Source organism: Phocoena sinus, chromosome 4, assembly GCF_008692025.1.
Source record: "Phocoena sinus isolate mPhoSin1 chromosome 4, mPhoSin1.pri, whole genome shotgun sequence".
Taxonomy (NCBI): Eukaryota; Metazoa; Chordata; class Mammalia; order Artiodactyla; family Phocoenidae; genus Phocoena; species Phocoena sinus.
This window is the reverse complement of record NC_045766.1, coordinates 145,954,195-145,974,459: the sequence shown is the minus strand read 5'-3', so window position 1 is coordinate 145,974,459 and position 20,265 is coordinate 145,954,195. Positions and strand designations below refer to the sequence as shown.

Sequence of the window (20,265 nt, the reverse complement as noted above, 5' to 3'; positions counted from 1 at the left end):
TAAAATTGAGAACTGTATTTTCAGCCTAAAAAAGTGCAGACTCACACCTGCAGCTCCCGCAGCGCCCACACCAGGCCTCTTTCCCAGTCACCCCATCTGTTAAAATACTGACATTCATTCTTCTGTAAATGTCCTTGATAATAAAAAGATTTCTTTGAATAACTCAGGAAGTGGTTTTTAAAATGAGATGGACCTGTAAGAGCGCAGGAGGCGGGGCACCGTGCTCCCAGGGCCTGGGGTCCGCTCCCTGGGGGCTGCAGATGCTGCCGTGTTCTCACACATCCTAGCACCTCCGACACGCCCCGAGGCCCCTCTCAGGGCCAGGGTGTGAGCTGTGCTCACATGTTGTAGGCGACGTAGATGGGGTCCAGCTGGTCGGCCAGGAAGCGTCACGCAGGTGCATGCGCTGCTTCTCCCCGCGGGAGTTGATGGGGATGGACACCTGGGTCCACGATGACCCACCACGCCCACCACCAGGTGATGTTCCTCCAGCACCACATTCGTCACCAGGGCCACCAGGTCCAGTGCATCCTGTTCCAGTCCATCCAGCTCCACCACCACCACCAGCAGGTTGGTCCAGGTGAACACGGCACTGCAGGGAGAAGGCGGACGGTGTCACACGGGGTCAGGCACAGGCTCTGGGGGCTGGGAAAGGGCATCAGAAAGAGACCAGTGGAAAAAACCAAAGTAGGTTCACTGACGTCACCCTCCTGCTCAAGGTCCGTTACAATTCAAAGGCCAAGTTAAGTGTGCTTTACAGGAATATCTATTCTAATTAAAGTTCTCACTAAGAATCAAGAATATGTGATGTCGAAAGCTGTACCTTCCCCAAGGCAAGCTCCCTAGAAAGTGAAGAAATCCTGAGTCTTAACCATTTAAATTAGGAACTTCATGTTAAAAGCAGAAGCATTTCAGGATAACCATGGAGCTCTCACGTTTTGCCTGTGCATTTGCGGACAGACTCAGCTTAAGACTGATTAGGAAGAGGAAAAACCAAGCAAACCCAAACAAGGGGTCTCTGGCCCACGACCCCAAGAGCGTGTCTGGGGTCTGCTCCTGGAGAGGCAGGTGGCTGCCTCACCGGCACGGCCGAAGTGCCTGCCCTGACCCCGGAGAGCTGGGTGACAGGCGCCCCGGGCCCTCACCACTCGGCGATGCTCCTGTGTGCCCGGATCACTGACGTCTCGATGTCGACGGGGTGATAGCGCATGCCCCTCAGCTCCAGCGTCTCGTCCAGAGACCCCACCACGTACAGCGCATCGTGTCGCTCTGTGGACAGCACAGTTCGCCCGCCTCAGCACGGCACGCGGTGCCAATGGCTGGCGACTCAAACCTTGCCTGACAACAGCCTCCTGCCACCCTCGGCCCCCTGAGATTCAGAGAAGTTACGCCCATGTCTGAATATGTATTTAACAATAACTTTTGCTATCTCTGGAAACGAAGCAGCAGCTACAGGGGCTCCCAAAAGTTCTGATGGCACCTGGCCAGCGTGCTGTGGCCAAGGGACTTTGAAAGCTTGGGGGGCCGTGTGGGGAGGGCCCAACAGATGCCTAGTGAGACGCGCCCACGGCTAAGCCTGGGGGGCCCACAGCCTCTGCCAGCAACCCCACATCCTCCACAGAGGCTGGGGTCCAAGACCAGTGAAGGAAAAAGAGTAATTTTCCGAGAAAACCGTGTCAGGGCACCTAGAGACGCGAGCTCCTAGCGAGGGGCGAGGTGAGTCAGCGGGGGCCCCCGAAATACCACCCGCATGGGGCTCAGGTGCCGGTGTGGGGCTGCACAGGGACCCCTCACCTCCACTGGCGTCGGTGAGCTCTGTCCTTCGGAGGAATCCCAGGAAGCCAGTCCTTGCCCAAACGGTCTGGGTGTCTCCGAAACTCAGCCGGGCACTGAAGTGGTCGGCGTGGAGCCCCTCCTCCCCGTAGACTGTGTAGTACCCAGTGGCGCTGTGCGGGCTACTCACCCAGACCTGGGAGCCCAGGGGACGAGGGGGTCAGTCGCCACAGTGCCCGGCACAGTCTGTGCCGATTCACGGCAGCAACGCCACGGCACACGGGGGCGGGGACGGGGCACTCGAGCTAAGTTACAACAGGCACGGAAAGCAGGCAAGTGACTGTCCTCCTTCAAACGAACCGTTCCCCTCCTTGGACCGCGGAGAGACGCCTGTGGGACAGCGATGTACCGGGAGCAACCTGCACGTGCACACGCACACAGGGCCAGCGAGAGTCGGGGCGCAGACCCGCCCGCACGTGGGCTAACGGTGCCCAGAGCGTCACGGGCCCCCAGGGCACCCTTCTAAAGCCAGGGCCCTCCAGGACCCACAGGCGGCTCCCGACTGACTACCAGGCTCTAGGTATTCCCCAAAAGCAGGGTCCGAAAGAGGAGACAGTGTGGCCACATGTGTCCCGGCCTGGGGCAGACCTGCCAGGACTGTCTTGGGACCCACTCCTGCCCTAACAGGCCTGGGCCCAGCTGGCCAGGAAGGGGGTAGGGTTGGGGCGAGGCCCCAGGCAGAGCACACCCAGCCCTGGGACTGGGACACCTTTCCTAGCCGATGCGGCATGAGCCCCAGGCCCACCCATGCCCTTGTCCCAGCTGGTCAGGGGCCAGGCAGTGTGTGTGGACACCCGTGGGTGCTGCCCTCCGCAGTGCAGGATGCTGGCCCCCAGGCCCGGAACTGGGAGCCGAGACCATTCCCACCGAAACAGACCAGCCTGGGCACCCAGGCTCCACCTGCCATCCTGGCCACCAGGTACTGGGTCCCACCTGTCCCGTTACTCTAGACCAGGTGCTGTACGCAGGCATAACAAGGACCCCAGCACAACCTGTGTCCTGGGGCAGTGAGGAACCCCCTGCCCCGTGTCCCCAGGATGGAGAAGACCATCCCTCTTAGCTATGGGGTCTGCCCCGTGCTGTCCCTCACTGGGGGCTGCAGGAACTTCTCTTCAAGGGACAACTGTTTCCTCCATGGCTGCTGGCTACTGCGAGGCTCCTTAAGCCACCCAGTGCCTGCAACTCAAGGTTTCCCTCTGCTAGTGGGGTAACAGGGTGGGGGGCTTCATCCCAAGGGCAGGACCCTGAAATCCTACCCAGGGACTGGGTCCAGGAGCACAAGCACTGTGGGGACAGGTTCCCCAAAGCACGTGCGACCCCAAAGGTTCAGAACTCCCGAATCCGGGGCAGAACGGGGAGGAGGGTGAAGAGCAGGTCCGGGGCACTGGGGCCCCGCAGCCTCACCTCGCCCAGGTGCGAGTCTCCAAGGGGCCCTCTGGTCTCGCTGTGGGCAATGATGACCTTCACTCCAGGGAGGATCTGCAAGGAGAACCGTGCTCCGGGTCAGAGGCAGCACAGCCCTCCCGACTCAAGTGCGTCAAAACAACGTCCTTCGAAGCTGGTCCAAAGGATGCGACGCATACATGGGGGTGATCAGGTTCAGAAGCCAACCTAAATCTGACTTTGAATTTTAACAGGAGAGATTTTAATAGAGAAAAATAAATTCTGAATCTTAGCAAAATCATCCAGTTCCTGAGAATGGACCCTATTTTGGACGGCAAGAGGGGTCGAGGGGGTCCTTCCCTGAGGCCCCTTGTGAGAGCTCACGAGTGCCGGGGGTCCACATGCCTCGGCTGCATCCCCCCCTCACCCCGGCCCCCCTGAGCCCCCGGCTCTGGATGGAAACCTGGCCCCCAAGAGGCCTTCCTGCCCCCAGACTCAGAGTGGAGCAGCTGCTGAGCACGGGCTCCGGGCCCACCAGGGGCCGTGGAGAAGACTCCAGGGGAGTGTGCCCCGGGTCCAGGACCCCCGCCGGGCCTGCGGGGCCTCACTGGGCTCAAGTCAGACCACCTGGCTGCTCCTGGACACCTGTTCTGTGTCCTCAGTTCCCCAGGTATAAAACAGGAGATGACAGTGGAGACCTGCAGGCAGTGGAGGAAGGGACGAGGGATCACAGGAGGTCGCCGTGGCCGGCGCCAGACCCTCCTCTCCTCGTGCTGCCCCTACAGCCCTGGTGGGGTCGTCCTGTTTCCCCAGATGCTGCTGACCCTCCGACCCCTCCCCGTGTGGCCCCACCCACCCACCCAAACCCTGAAGCCAGGGGTCTTTCCAGGACCCAGGTCTGTCAGCGCCAATTTATCATAACAGAGAAATACGGGGGGAAAGTCCATCAAAAACGGATGCAGAGTCATGTGTGATAGGAAACAAAAAGGCACCAGAAAGAATTAAGAATTGCGTTTGCAGAAAGGACAACGCGGACTGCACACAGGGCGTTTCTGTGCACGTGGGAAGGACAGGAAGGGAGCCCTGGCCTGTGTCCACACTCCCCTCCTCCAGGGTCTGTGCCTTCCTTCCCAGGCCCCATGCCCACCTGCCCACGAGAGCGCCCTTCTCTCCTCCTCCCCTCCCCCCAGTGCAGTTCCCGCACGCAGGCCTCCCCGTGGGCCCAGGACCTTTACGCCAGCTGAGCCTTCTCCCCAGGTCTCTGCTCCTCCTCTGGGGCGGCCCCTGCTGGTGCACAGCCCCCACCTGCTCCTCCCTCACATTCACCGCGGGCTCGTCCTGCGCTGCTGCCCGCGGGCACCTCCCCGTCTCCCTGCGGACAGCTGTGGCGTGCGCTCGGGCAAGTGCGAGCAGAGCAGGGGCTGTGCCGAGCCCTCCTCTGGTTGTGCAGCTGCAGAGGGAGGCCCGAGGCCGGGGCCGGGGCGCAGGCCTTCCCCCCACCATCACATCGTCTGACAGTTCCTGGGGGCCTTCTTCCTTCCTCTGAACCTCCCCTGCTTCTGAGAACGCCTGTTCTCCTGGCTCTATGTCTGCTGACCGCTCACGGTGGCTCAAAGTTTTTCCCTGGGTGCCCTCAGGTGGTCTCACAGCCCTACCACCTGAGCCCACTCTGGGCCCCTGAGATTGCACCAGGCCTGGACTGCTTTAATGGTAAACTGCCACTGTGGTGGGGACCACTTCCTGGCTGTCACCTGGGCCACGGGCTGAGTTCTTCCAGGCCCCAGTGCGCTGCTCCAGGGCCGCCATGAAGGCAACAGGCGCCCCGTGGCCTCAAGACCCAGCAGTGTAGTTCCTTCTAGATCTCTGCATCTGAGGTCCTCCCTTTTGGGAACTGGAGCTCAGATGTAGACGTAAAGACTTAGCAAGTGTGTGTGTGTGGGGGGGGTGTGGTGTGTGTGTGTGTATGTGTGTGGTGTGTGTATGGTGTGTGTGTGGTGTGGTGTGTGTGGTGTGTGTGTGGTGTGTGTGTATGTGTATGTGTGTGTGGTGTGTATGTGTATCTGTGTGTGGTGTGTGTGCGTATGTATGTGTATGTGTATGTGTATCTGTGTGTGGTGTGTGTGTGGTGTGGTGTGTGTGTGGTGTGTGTGTATGTATGTGTATGTATGTGTATGTGTATCTGTGTGTGTGGTGTGTGTGGTGTGTGGTGTGTGTGTGTGGTGTGTGTGTGTGTGCGCGCGCGCGCACGTGTGTGTGTGTGTTTGCAGAGAGGAGAGGCCTCTACGTCAGCCCAGCCCAGCCCGACCACAGGGGTCTGTGCTCATGGCGAGCACCTCCCAGGGACGATGCAAGCGTGGAGGCCCAGTCCCCTGCACTACCTTTCCAGACTCTGTCAATGGCAGACTGTGCGGAGAACCCCGTTCCACCAAACGTACCCTAAAAATTAACAAGGGAAAAATTTCAGAATAAAATTTACTACACAGACAACAATCTCTAAAAAGGCAATTCACAAGGTAGTCAGAAACTGATTATCACTGCGACAGCCAGTCCGTTGACAACAGCCAAGCCTTTAGCTTTTTGATCAGGACCTTGCTGTGACCTTGGAGCAGTGACTTCGGGTGCGTGGCGCACCAAGCACTGCTCAGGGCAGGAGCTGGCTCTATGTCCTCGGGGGGCCCCTGGCCAGCTGGCCTCGCCCCCCCGGGAAGCTCCACCATGGTTTACCTCAAGCTGCATTTGAGGATCCAGAACTGGGATCCGGCTCCAGAGCTGGGAGGGACCCCGACCCGCAGGTACACACCGTGGCCCCCGGGACATGTCTGCTGACGTGATGCCTCTGTCCTGCCCAACGATGGGCTTACTTGTTTTCTACCCCATAAAAAGCCACGTGTCAAATGCTCGGTCACTCTTGGAAGGTCATTCCCTTCCTGGTCGTGGGAATCGACTGATCAAGGGAGGACAGGGATGCAGGGGAGGCCCAGGCTGCCCGGGGGCCTGGGTGCTTTACCTGTCATGGCGCAGTGCCCTCATGTCCACGTAGACGGTCGTGGGGTCCGGGCCGGCCGTGCCCTGCAAGGGGAGCAGCAGAGGTACGTTCCACTCGGGCCTCACACCGTGGTTTCCAGGGGCATCTGCCTCCACACGGGTGCAGCTGGGGGACAGCCTCCTCCGGCCCTGGGGGGTGGGCGGGGCAGGGGGCAGCTGCTCTGCTCCCAGCAAGAGTCTGCCTTCCTGCAAACATCTACAAGGCTTGGTACCATCGAGGGAAACCTCCAGTAACACTGAAGGAAGATGTCAAGTCAAACAGTTCACATTTCAGTCCTGATAGCTCTATTCCCGCTGGTCTCTAAGAAACACTGCTATGGGTTTTGAGGCATTTCCACTGAGCCATGCTCGCTCCGACCTAATTCTCCTGAGGACTGAGCACAGCGAAGCCCCACCAGGGATTTGCCAGAATGACGTCCTCACTCTCTCTCCTCTCATCTGACAGCTGACGTTGGCCCTGATTACAGGACAGCACGTTCCTTTTCATTAGATAAGGAACATCAAGTTACACGGACACTCCGCCCCAGCATCATTCTCTGAAGATCCCAAAGCGACCTATGTTTGCCCTGGAATGAAAATGGAAATTTTTTCATTGAGACTAAACACAGCCTTTCCTCCAGAGGCAACTGATTAAAATGAAGGTTAAATGCTTCTGAAAATACTTTTTGTCTTAAATTCAGTTACAAAGGAGCTTTTGTAATATGTCAAATAACGTCCACTGTGAGCAGAAGAAACACGTATTTGTCTGGAGTTCACGAGAGGCCACGTGAACGCATGGGAAGCACAGAGGCACCTCGAGGGCGAGGTCAAGGTCGTACCTGCTCAGCCAGCTTTCCCAGCCAGTTGGGCGGACAAAGGAGGCCAGCAGAGGGAGACAGGGAGGAGAAGCCACAGGAAACACAGAGGGCACAGGCACGTGAGAAACACAGTTGAGAGAGAGCAAAGTGCGTCACTGCATCTCAAAGTGCAAACCAAGAACGTCCCAGCAAGACTTCTGCTGCCACGTGCTGATAAGCAACACAGATGCCATCGCGTTTCCAGGAAGGAGGGGCTGGGCTGCCAGACGCTGAGCAGACAGAAGGGCTGCGCTGACAGCCACCGACCCTGCGCCAGCAGCCGAGGTGCAGTCGCACTGTCTACAACAGGAGGACCTCACGAAGGACCACCCCGCTCCTCCTGCCACTCAGCAAGGGTCCCGAGCGAGACGGCCAGCCGTCTCCACTGTGGAGAGGCTGTCGCAGGAACGCCAGGACAACAGGATGCCGCCTCTGCAGTCGAGACCCTCCCTGTGTCCGGCAGGCACCGGCCAGTACGGGCTTGGGGAGGAGGAACTGTGGTTCCCGAGGCCTTTCCTCCCAGCAACTCCTGAACGTGGGTGCGTGAGGCATGCACCGTGGTTTAGAAAGAAGTGGGACTGAGGTACTAGTAGGAATCTGGAGAACAGGCAGAGTCCCCTGCGTTCAGCAGCAGTAAACAGCGCTGCGCTGGAGTGAGCTGTTCTGAAACTTCGTTTCCTTTTAATAAGTAAAATATCTTAATGTTCCAAAAGGAATCCTGGGCAATATAAATTATCACACTCGTTAATGTTTCACTCAAAATTGCTAGATGTCTTAAAAAGCAATTAGGTTATTCTTGCTTTAGAATAATTAATTGCATACCATATCCAACTTAGAAATTCTTCCAGATAATAGTCACTGGTCAAAAACATTTTGATTTTTCCAAATAAGTCTTTGTTCATCAAGAACAGAATCTCTGGGCTTCCCTGGTGGCGCAGTGGTTGAGAGTCCGCCTGCCGATGCAGGGGACGCGGGTTCGTGCCCCGGTCTGGGAGGATCCCACGTGCCGCGGAGCGGCTGGGCCCGTGAGCCGTGGCCGCTGAGCCTGCGCGTCCGGAGCCTGTCCTCCGCAACGGGAGAGGCCGCAGCAGTGAGAGGCCCGCGTAACGCATAAAAAAAAAAAAAAAAAAAAAAAAAGAACAGAATCTCTTTTAAAGTAAAATGCTCAGCTCTCAAAGCTAACGTGCTAATTGGAAAACGCAACATCAAAGGCTGGGAGGACCAGAAAGTACCCACGGCCGACGGAGAAGCACAGCGTGTGCACGTGGCGCCCAGCGGGAAACCCTGCCGCCTACCTGGAGGCAGATGGCCACGTTGACCCTGCAGCCAAACGTGGTGCTCACAGCGCGTGCAGGCAGACCCAGGTCCCTGAACAGCTTGGAGAAGGACTGTGTGAGCGCGATCCTGGGCCGCTCCTCGGCCACCACCATGCAGGTGCGCACGCACGACAGGTTCACGCCCTTCATCTGTGGGAGGAGTGGGCGCACACCGCCGGGTCTGAGCGTAAAGGCCAAGCTGCTCGAGCCTCGCTTCCTTGGTTCTGTCTCCCCCGCTCCGCCCTCTCGGTTCCGGCCCCTGAGGCCTCGGGGACCTGGGGTCGGGCCCACCCTGCCCTGCGCCCGGTCCCCTCTCCTCCCAGGAGGTGCACCAGGGTGTGTGTCGGGGTGTGGGGGGGAGCTCACAGCAGGGAGCGGGGCGCCCCGGGAGGGTTTTCGGCTGCTGGGAGAGGTCCGGGGCTCTCTCCAGGCCCGGACGGCACGCACCCTGAGCACCGCTGTCTGCGCGCCCAGGCCCCGGGCACACATCTCCATCACCGAGTAGGAGCAGAAGGTGACACGGGCCTTGTACTGGCTGACAGCCCACAGCCACAGGGACACGTTGGTCTCCAGCTCCGGCGGGGGCACCAGCACCGACTGGTGTCCCGAGTAGACACTGCGACAGCGACAGGGGCGGGGTCAGCACGTGTGCAGGCGCCTCTCCCCTCGAGGACACTGCCCTTCCCGGCAGAGCCCACCCTTTCTGCTCTGGCCGAGTGGGGCTTTCAGTAGAAAACTTGGGGGCGCAGGTCCCGCCACCAGCACTCAAGGATCCAGGGTCGCTGTCAGGGATGGGCCAGCCGGCAAGGACGGGGGGGTTCTGCTTACAAAGATGGGTTCCTACTTCCCTGTTCTGGATGGAATTAGTAGTAACGGAGAGTGTGCACTTAATAAAAAGGCATTTTTACTCTTTTACTCAATTTCAGACCCGAACTCCAACCCACCAAACACCCACACAAACCAACCCACTCACACATGTATCCTCTGCTTGGTGGGCGTCAAAAATGTACCTTAGAAAGGGGGCGTCTGAAGAAGCAATTCAGCTGGGGGTGGGGTAAGGAGTGGGGGGATTCTACCCGCACACCCACCCTCCACTCACCTGCACAGACACCACAGGGCAAAGCCGAGGCCACAGTAGGGGTCGAGGCAGATGGCGATCTGCCTGGAGGGGTACAGCTCACACTGCAGCTTGATGGAGCGGCACAGGGCGCTGGTGGCTGCGTGCGACATCTCAAGGAGTGAAAGGAAAGCTCTGCTCAGTGATGTGAGGGAAGAGGGAGGGCTGACGGTAGTGCCTGCTGCCCACAGCGGCCGGACACCTTCACTTCCTGAAAGGGTGGCTGGCCCCAATCCCACATACACCAATCAGTACCCAGGTATGGCACACTAGGAATCTTCTAGGCGAAAGTTCAGGGTAATAGAGAACTTTAGTGGAGCGTTTGGTGCCTGCTAATGTGACAGACTCATCCGAGTCACCTGGTCCTCGAGGCCAGATAGTCATGAATCAGAAAGTTTAGACATTACCATAAAACACTAAAACACGCGTCACTCTCAGGCTAACCTAATCCTGGGGTATATTGGTATTTAACACAACCTTTAAGGAGCAAAATTGCTGCTTTAAGCTCTGGGAGGAGGAAGGGCCTGCACACACCTGCAGCCAGCACCCTTCTGCCCTTTGCCCGCCCACTGTGTCAGGGGCCGGAGTGGAGGGGAGCTCCAGCCAGAGGACCCACCTTCACACCCGCCAGGATCCCCGTGGTCGACACGCTGAAGTCCAAGTATGCGAGCACGTCTGGGGACGGGGGCCTGAAGATGCTGGCCACCTTCTTCTTGGGTATGTCATCTGTCGGTCAGGAGACATGGGTGGCGTGGATGCTAGCTCAGGTTCTCGTGGGGAGAGAGGAGACAGGACGCACCTGGGGAGCTGGGGAGCTCAGAGCAGAAGTCAGGCTGCGGGAGAGCAGACCGCGTGTGCACGCAGGGAAGGTCACGTGGAACGGACCCTCGCGACCACGCCGAGCATGTGGGGATGGGGACAGGGGACAAGGTGGACACAGAGGGCTGGAGATGGGCCGAGAGAGCCCCACAGGAAAGCTCAGAGGAGCGGGGACTTGGCCAGGGTCCCAGAGCCTGTGATGGAGCCAGGATTACCGACATCTCTGTGCACAGTGAGTGCTAAGGATGGGCCCCCAGGGCTCTGGGTGCTTCACCGCGTTCCTTCAGGACCATGAGATGGGCACAGCACTGACCACGCACAGGTGGGCGCAGGCGAGGCAAGGGCAGGGAGCGGGTGACGTGAGGGGACTCCCCGGAGCCCATCTGCTCCCGGGCCCACCCCTGGGCGCCCCGCCAGCCGCCCTGGACCAGCTCCCCGTGCCTGTTGCTGGTATCAGGCAGGTGGCCACTGACAACACGGTCCCTGACTTCCTCTCGTGGGCAGTGCCCTGGTGGGCAAGGACAGGCACCTATACCCACCAGGTGCGATGGGGAAGGAGGGACCCCTCTCTGCTTGCCGGCTGGCACCCACGTGGCCGTGCGCCTCGAGTTACCGATGGAGCCTGCAGGGTGCTGCTGGTTTGGGGTGTCTTGATGGTTGACCCAACAGGCCAAGGCAGAGGGGGCCCACAAGCATTTCCTGGGGCGCGGGAGCACACACCCATGATGGGGACCCAGGACAGGTGTGTGTGTGCCGTGGGCACCGTCTATGTCCCCGCAACTGCCAACCGCTGCGTGGGCATGAAAGGCAGCAAGGGGAGCTTGTCCACAGGCGCCGGGCCTTGGAAGGACCTCTGCTCCCCACCAGCCGCCCTCCGTTCTGCGCGCCCGGCTCTAGGCTCGAGCTGGTGGACATAGGCTGTCAGGCACCCAGCCGGCGAGCCTCCTGTTAGTAGCCTCTCACCATTTACTGAAGCTGCTAAGCTGCTCTTAGCCAACCTTTATGTTTACGTGGCGACAACGCAATCCCTACAACAAAGGAAGGAAAGGGGGCTGATCCTGGCGGGGCCAGCGAGCACACCAACGCAGCGAGGACGCGCACCTGTATCTAGAATGGTCGGCCAGGTCCTGACGTCCACGGCGGCCAGTGCTTCTTTGGACTTGAGCAGCCGCGTGATGGCCTGCGTCGTGAGTACGCACGCAGACTTGCTGACCTGCAGGGCACAGGGGTTGAAGGCACAAGTGAGACTCGGCGCCTGGGAGTGAACTGCACACGGGCCCACGGTCAGGTCCGCCCTGCCGGCCGTGGTGCCTGCCTACCTCCACAATCATCTTGACGGTGGGAAGTGTGGTGGCGAGGTTCTGGGGGTGCGGGGGCCGCACAGTGACGGGCACGCAGCCGCAGTACAGGCAGCCGTAGAAGGCGGCAATGAGGTCCACCCCTGGGGAGACACAGGGTCAGAGGGCGTCAGCGGGTCAAAGGCTGCTCTCCACATCCAGGGCCATGGATCCACGAGAAAGACCGGGGGCCTCACCTGCTGTGCTTGAATAAAACCACCCTCCTCCACACTAACGGTGTGCACCGAACAGCGCTGTTACGGAGGGACAGAGAGCTACCCCGCTGCAGGTCACCCCCCGCCCAGACAGGAGGTGGGGGGGGCGCAGTCATGGCCCAGAGGAGGCCGTGGAGGGCGGGTAGGCGAGCTGCCCACCCCGGAAGCCCTGCACCTCTCGCGTTCATCTGTGCCCTGACATGGGGGGCCTGGCCACTTCTCCAGGGAGGCCCCCACCCCTGTGGATGGGCCAGGACGTCCCTGCCCCGCTCTCAACCCCGCGCCACAACGTGGGACCACTGGCTGCTCCTTCAACTCTTTCATGTGTTTCAAGTTCGGGGGGAACTGTACCACACTTAAAACCCATCTTCCCCTCTTGAACTCAGTCCGACTTGAGGACACCTGAGTCCCACACCCTGGAGACTCCTCCAGATGTTGTCAAATCACACAAGGCACTGCCTGACAACATCTGGCTACCAGACACCAGTCTCAGGCTGTTTTGATTCCAGGGTCAAAATAAATACACAACGTTTAACCCAGCTCACGGGTTTCACCGGATTACAAGTTCACGATGCTCCAGCAGGGCCAGGGGTACTCAGCACGGTCATCTTTACGGGCCTGAGCCCACCCACCAGGGACCACCCATCTGCGCTGTGCGTGTGGGCAGTTCAGGAGACAGAGCCAGCAGGCAGGTCGGCACGCGTGTGAGCATCCTCACACCCAGCAGGGCCACTCTGCCCCACGCGCCACAGAGGTGTCACCAAACTGAACACAAGAAAGCACCCTCAGCAACTCACTTCCACGCGCTCATGCAGCTCCTGCCGTCCCTGCGTGTGCACCTCCTCCTGTCCTGGCATCACCAGGCGAACATGTGGGGCAGCCCTGTCCCTGCCCGCACCCCACCTGCAGCTCCCAGAGTCACCCCAGGGCCACACACCCCTGTAAGGAGAAAGTCCTGGCCCCTCGCAGTAAATCAGGAAATGCACAACATGTGCGCGCGTGCAACACACACACACACACACACACACACCCCGGTGTGCATGTGCAAAACGTCAAGCAGGGTGGGATCTGCCCTCCGGCTATTCATTATACTCTCCACCTGCTGGTAAGGTTGTAAATTCAGGACTTCAACAAGTATTTTCCTTTATTCACTAAAAATTTTTTATAAACAGTGTCAAACATGCCCCAAAGAGAGAGAGGCGTCGGGCCTCCTTCCGTCTTTTCTCCTATTCTCCTGTTACTTCAGCATCCCTCACCCCCAGCATGTCCTCACGCTGCACGCCTGCAGCTGCAGCCCGGAGCCCCTGCATGGCCGTGGTCCTCCCAGGCTCTCCGCCGGTTGTGGACGGTGATGGCCGGGGCTCCCGAGCGGCTGTGTCCCTGGCCTCATCTCGGCCGGGGAGATGTCTGCCTCACACTGAGGCCAGGGAGACGAGAAGAGTGGGAGCTGCAATCAGTCCTGGAGAGAAGTGACCGCACGTTCCCGGGACCGGAAAGAGCAGCGTAACTGTAACGCCAGTGGGAGCCCGAGGTGTCCGAGCCGCCACGCGTCCACGTCCAGAAACAGGCCGGGCTGCCAGCTCGCCCTGGCTGCCGGGCAGGGAGCCCTCCACGGCAGCGCCCTGGGAAGAGGCCCCCAGATCCCACAAGCAGGGAGAAAGTGCCCAGCACAAGTCGTGTCCTGCCAGACACACTGAAAAGAGACGGTACCCAAAACCTGAGTCAGGAGTTCCAGAAGCATGAAAAAGAGGGAGAAAAGGCAGTAACGAAAAAGAACAGTTTCCTGAGATGAAGATTAAGTGGGCAGGAAAGTGAGAGAGGACCTAGACCCAGGCGTTTCCCAGTAAAATTCCTGAACTAGAACCAACAAGCGTCCAGACAAAACAACAACAGACTTATAAAGGGTGGAAAAAAGAAAATCACCTACAACCCTGGGGAAGCACCTGCCACGCCAGAGAAACCTGTGATTCCTGTTCCAGCGAAGGCCCAGGCCGCCCAGGAAAGGGAAAGGGAAAGGTCTTCCGAGTGCCACCACCTGTGTGCCAGACGCAGGAGAAAGCATCCCCTAACAGCCAAGCAGCAAACTCCCAGAGCCAGGACCCCAAGACAAGGCAGACGAGGCAGAGCAGGCACCGAGCAGGTGAGACGGCGCCGGCGGGAAGACGGGCTATAGGGGCCGCGCTGGGCAGAGTGAGGGGATTCCACAGGAGCCAGGTGGCACCAGAGGGAGCCGGGAGGGCTGGGAGCCCCCAGGAGGCCCAGACGTCCCGACTGGGGAGGCGCAGGCATCTTGTTCCCACAACTGTGGGTCTGATCAGAGAGCAGGGCGAGGGACGGAAACCGTTCACCCACTCACCGGCGCCAGTGAGCAGCGATGAGGGTTAGGGGCCAGCAATCCAGCCCAACACAGAGAGGCCCACAGAGTGGGGCTCGGGGCTCAGGGTGCGGGGCGCAGAAGGAGGCGGGAGGGGTGGGGGGTCCGTGTGGATGGCCCGGGGGCCAAGTCCCACCCAAGGTACAAGGAAAAGAATCAGGGGCAGATCGTCATCTGTCCAGACAAAGTCAGCAGATAAGAACTGCAGCCCATTTTAACATGTGCTAAAATGCATTAAGAAAATGATGCAAGACATGAAAGAATAACCGAAATCAGAACTAGAAAAATGAGGAAAGAAGTAGAAATTATAAAAAATCATTTCAGAAACGAAGATGGAACTAGAAGGAGCCCAAGAGCAAACAAGACAATGGACACAGAAACCACGAAGAGGACGAGACTGGAAACTCAACGGAGACACTCCTGGGGAAAACGACAGAGAAGACCTAACACGTGGGCCACGGGAGCAGTCAGGAGATGCGAAGAAAATCAAAGCAAGGGAAGGGACAGAGAAAAGACTACGGTTCTAGAAAACTTCCTTGAAATTAAAAAAAAAAAAAAAAAAAAAAGAAAAGATTTGCATCTTCTTATTTAGATACCTTATACATTGTACGGCATTGAAGGTACAGTGGTGAGCATAGCTGCCTTCCAAAGATACCTTAGGTAAGAGAATGCTGCCCTGTAATAATCAATGTTACAACCATATGCCGGACTTCAAGAAGGGAAAAAAATGTCCTTTTGGCACCTAGAGCAAAAAGGCCAGTGACTCATAAGAGGAAGAAAATTAGATTATCGTCAGACTTGATGCTTAAGGCCAGGAGAAAATGGACACATATTTGAGAGGCTCAAGAAAAGAAAATGTGAGTCAGGGATTTTTTTATCTAGCAAAAACAACTTTCATTACGAAGTGTACAGACTGTTACCAACAAGCAAGAACTCAGGGGATACTGTTCCCATGAACCCTTCCTGAGAAACCAATTAGAGAACCAGCGTGGCAGAAAGAGACTGAACGCAGTCACCGGGACTGAGGGTGAGGAGAGGCCGGCTTTGCAGGCCCCCAGCCCCACCCGCCCCGGTGACACAGAGAGCACAGCTACAGGGAAAACGGGTTGAGAAAGCACGTGTGAAAATATTTAAGCTGCTTTCAAAAATCACACAGGTGGTCACGTATTACTACCGTTATTTTGGAGGTGCTGCTTGTGACACAGGATAAAGCAAGTGAGTGATCTTGGGATATTTGAATTCTATCGACTCCCATCCTGGAGAATCAGGATTCTCAGTAGGGAAGAAGGGAGACACAGGCGTAAAGCAGATGGAACGTCAAGAAGGGTTCAGTAAAAGCCTGTAACCCTGAATCTGACCGGGTGCAGCAGTATGAACTCATGAGGCACTGCCTGTCTCCAAGATATAATTATTATACTCACTTTAAATCAGAGCTCTGTTCAAGGAAAGGGCCAACGGCCAGCGGCCAGCCCAGGAGGGACGAGCCCCTGGCCCAAACTGGTGCTGTGAACACCAGGCTCCACGGAGAACTGGCCGGGGCACCTGGTCCCAGCAGAGAGCAGGAGGCATTAGGGCGGGAGGTCACACCCGAGGACGTGGGAGCAAGCTCCCACTAGGGTGCGACAAGAAACAGAATTCATTTCATTGATAGAAGGAAAGAAGCAACACTTACTCTACCTTTCACAGCTGAATTCTACCACTGGGTGACCAGATACTAACGAGGGCTTATGGCTGATAAGTGAAAAAGAAAGGACAGAGTTAGAACACCACCATTTAGTGACCCTTAAAGCGTTAATGAACGCGGGACAGAGAATGTCAATGGCTGCTAGCGTGCTAATTCTGCAAAAGAAAGAAACAGCCTTAGGGTCTTGCGCGGGAGTCTGACCGGGGTTCCCTGTGGGAGCCCAGGAGCAGCCGCCCCGGCGGCACACACGGAGCCACTCCAGACGGCGGGGACACTCCAGGGCCACAGAAGAGATGGACAGAAGGCAGCCTGCAGGTTAAAGGAGACTTAAAAATATATCAGATTTAAAGAAAATCGGCAGACTAAACTGTGACGACTAGGACGCTCATCTGGGTGATCAAACTATGGAGAAATGGAAGAAATGGTGACCACAGAGGTCAGGACAGAGGCTACTTTTGGAGAATGGAGGAGGTGGTTGGGACAGGAAAAGCAAACATCCATTTCTCGACCTGGTTGGTGGTTACAAGGGTGTTTGCTTTCTAGTAATAAAACAGAGGGGAGAGATGCGGGAAGAACAGCCAGATGAAGAAAGCAAACAGAAAGGAAAGGCTGCACTAGGACAGGCAAGAGTGGACTCAATTACATACAAGTGCTCACAGGGGTGGAGGCACGTGTGACGGGAGCACAGGGTGGGCACGGGCAGAGGGCAGGCCGGCAGGTCCTTACCTGGGGGGTAGACCAGGGCCACGTGGGCCCCGGTGGTGAGCCTGGCCTTCTCCATCAGAGCAGCGGCCACTCTCTCAGCCTTTTTGTGCAGCTGGATGCAGGTGGTGGTGCTGGTGACTGTGCCCTAGGAAAGCAATCGTGGGCACTGCTGAGCGGGGGGCAGGGGACGACCCATGGACACTCTGCGCACAGCCCGTGTCTGAGCCCCTGTGGTCAGGAACCAGGACAGGTGCCACTCCAGACCCGTCTGCAGTCTTCTCAGAGCCTGGTCGTCCACCACGGTCAAAGACTTGGCGATTGAAGAAAACCCTTTTGGCCATTATGATAAAATATTTTAAATATAACAGTAGTATAAAGAACAATGTAATAAATATCCAGTTTTTCATTACCTAGTATTTTGCCACGTTGTTTCAATGTCTCTTTTATAAAATAAATCATCACCACTCTACATACACCCCCAATTCCATTCTCTCCCTCCCTAAAAGCAACCCTTATCTTGAATATAAACACACATAAGCAAATGAGAAACTGAACCTAAACTGAACCCTGACGCACGTTCAGGCACCCCATCCACCAGGTCCCGGGGCCTGGGCCGCCGCAGGCTGCTCTTTCAGGGAGCCTGGGCGGACGAGTGGCTGGTGGGGCGCCCCGCACCTGGGTCTCTGCGGAGGAGAGCTGGGCCAGGGACCAGCTCCGAGCTGACCCTCCCTCCCCCTGCCGACCCGAGTCAGGCCTCACAGCTCTCTCGGTCCTTCTCAGGAGGAGTACGGCGCCCCTCGGCCTAACCACCACCGGCCTCCAGGACAGCCCGGCGCAGCGTCCAAACCCCTCACTGCTCCTTGGCCGAGGCCGCACCACGCAGGTCCGGGGGCTTTGCACAGCAGGTCAGACTCTCCTCACACCCAAGCCGAGGTACAGAGCGCCATGCCAGGCACGCACCGGGAGCCCAAAGGCCCAGAGCCCCCCCAGTCCCCAAGGCTAGGGGCCACCTCGTGCCAGGGACACCACCTGCTACACAGGCCTCCTCCCGGGTCGAAAGCCGGCATATCCTTGGAGACCTAAGGACAATTCAAACCTGAGAAGGTTGACAAGCCAAATGAAGTGCAGAAACTTACAAGTCTTTGGAATGCACCTGGAGAAGGCCAGGTGGTCTTCTGTTGGTTCCTCCTAAGCTCTGAGCTTTAAAGACGATTATGGGGTCTTCTGGGCTGACTGTGCTCCTGGTGGTGTCTCTGGACACGCCCACCCACAGCCCCCTCCTCCCTGGGAAGCGCCCCATCTGCACAGGCACTCAGCCCCCACGCAGGCCACCCTCGATCCCGCGGGCCTGCCTCTGACCCCCCCCCCCCCCACGTGTCTACATCCCCACGTCCTCTTCTCTGAATGGCCATCTCTCGCCTGGACCACGGCCCCCTGGCACGCTGCTCCCACCCTTGCCCTCTTACAATCCAGAGGAGTCGCTCGGAATCACGGGCCCCGTCACACCCCTCACGGCTCACGCCTGGGGTCAGCCCAGTGCCCCGGCCTTGCCGCCTCACAGCCCCAGCTGCACTGATTTTCAGCTTCTCGCCATGAGCTGACTTTATCTTGGTCAACTGTTACTTATTGGCTTTAGAATTCCATCAGCCACAGGAAGACTTAATTCACTGTCTGGCGAACAGGGGCCTTTTCTGTCTTCTTTAACACTGTGTAGGTAGCAGGCAGCAATCAATGTTTCTGAATGAAGGAGCAGTGGCCAGTAATGAGCAGGACTGAAAGCCAGGCTGCTGTTTCTCTTTCTGTTGTTTTTTGGCTGCACCATGCGGCATGCACGATCTGTGTTCCCCAGCCAGGGACTGAACCTGGGCCCCGCACTGCGAGTGCAGAGTCTTAACCACTGGACCACCAGCGAAGTCCCAAGGCCAGTGTTGCTAAGACGTCAGAGCATGAGCGTCCTTGTGGGCCCGGGAGCGCCTGACAGCGAGTCACGTAGGGTTTTCATTGTTATTTTTCATGTTTCCATAGTTTGTCTACTGGCCCATAACTTACAGTTTCTCCTTTATACCCTAGAAGCCCCTGGTATCATGTAACGCCCGCTGAAAGGTACCCAGGATCAGGGCAGTAAGCAGTATTTGTCATGTTAAAGCTATCAACACATGTAGAAGGTCTAAATTCCTAATCTTTACAAAATAAACATTTCCTTTTAGTTTACTTAGGAGTACTTACATGCATACTATTCATTATCAAAAGACAAGGTAATGAGAATTTTCCTGTTAAATATAAAAGCCACAGAAAGGTAACTGTGTGGCTTGTGTGGAAGCTGAGGCTCCCACAGAGAGAGGCAGGCCAGCCGGGGCCTGGGTGCCAAGGCTTGCTGTTCTCCAAACGTGAGGCCTTGAGCCTGAGCGCCACGGCTGGGAAACAGACCTCAGCCCCCCTCCTAGGCGGGCAGTGCGTGGCCCGCAGGCGTGGGCGGCCTCACCTTGGCACTCAGCAGCAGGAAGAGCAGGTGCTCGGGCGTGGTGCTGGCCCGCCAGCGCAGCACGTCGGGCAGGAACAGGAGCTGCGGGGCGCACCGGGGTGGGGGGGGGGGGCGCTCAGTGCTGGCGGCTTCCCAGCCGCCAGGGAGGCCCCTCCTCCCTCCAGCCACCCGCCCTTACCTTCCTCGCCTGGTCACTGTCCTCCAGGTGAGACAGCTCCCTCCCCGAGGCCTGAGCGATTCTCTTCCCAGCGACCAGGTTCCCAACAACCATGGAGGCTGGCCCAACCTCTAGAAAATGAGGGGGGATGGCGAGTGAGAGGTGGGTGACGTCTGAGAGGCAATCATCACACAACTTTTTATTTGAACAGGCAGGCATTTAATTCTTCACTATGACACAGGTGTTCGGGAAACCAGCTACAAGGGTTATGTATGCTAAGTGACAAACAGAACCTCTCTCTTACAAACAAGCCAGATGGAGACCTTCACCACACGGCAGGTGCCCTGGGGAGGTGTGACTGACCTCAACCACAGCTAAACTCTTCATGGATTTATCTCATTGTTTTACCAGTGTGTTTCATTTAATGATATTTTATGTGTGTAATAATCAACAAAGGTTAGCATTGACTAAAAATTTACATAACCAAAGGAATGAAAAACTGTACATAAGAGTTAAACCAGGGAAGGGAAGTTGACCGTTTGTTGGGGCTTCCTAGGTCAACCCGGTGACTGTGGCTGATGACAGAGCCGAGTAGCAGCACGCGTGGCGCCCACAGGCCCCGTGGCCTCGGCGTGGCCGGCGCCCCACGGCACAATGGTGGCCGCAGCGGCGCTTTAGATTCCAAGCTCCAGGGCTGCTCTTGGGCATCAGTTCTGCCCCCAGGGAGCAGCCTCCACAGCTCAGACGCCAGGCCTGAATCCAGTCCTGGGGTGGGTGCTAACAGGCGGGGAGAACCCCCATGCTGGGGACGTGGGGTTGTGCTCTCCCCTGGGGGGCAGGAGGTGGGGACCGACTCGGTGTGCCGTTCGCTCTAGCTCTTAGCCCCGACCCCAGAGATGGAGCGTTCAACAGGGCTGCACCAGTTAAACACAAGCGTAGCTGCCGCAGTCTGAAGACGGAAT

General features: G+C 57.7%; 1 protein-coding gene across 1 annotated transcript in view; it reads right to left on the bottom strand.

Annotated features, from left to right (window-relative positions):
- Positions 1 to 338: 338 nt before the first annotated feature.
- Positions 339 to 20,265, bottom strand: part of DIP2A (disco interacting protein 2 homolog A) — a 91,540-nt gene continuing 71,613 nt past the window's right edge. Inside the window, 18 exon segments of the mRNA XM_032629611.1 lie at positions 339 to 388; positions 391 to 436; positions 438 to 458; positions 460 to 592; positions 1,146 to 1,269; positions 1,795 to 1,969; positions 3,238 to 3,312; positions 5,595 to 5,652; positions 6,224 to 6,285; positions 8,393 to 8,563; positions 8,861 to 9,029; positions 9,513 to 9,643; positions 10,147 to 10,256; positions 11,451 to 11,562; positions 11,669 to 11,790; positions 16,686 to 16,809; positions 19,147 to 19,227; positions 19,325 to 19,434. Of these exon segments, the coding sequence (XP_032485502.1) occupies positions 339 to 388; positions 391 to 436; positions 438 to 458; positions 460 to 592; positions 1,146 to 1,269; positions 1,795 to 1,969; positions 3,238 to 3,312; positions 5,595 to 5,652; positions 6,224 to 6,285; positions 8,393 to 8,563; positions 8,861 to 9,029; positions 9,513 to 9,643; positions 10,147 to 10,256; positions 11,451 to 11,562; positions 11,669 to 11,790; positions 16,686 to 16,809; positions 19,147 to 19,227; positions 19,325 to 19,434 (1,874 nt within the window).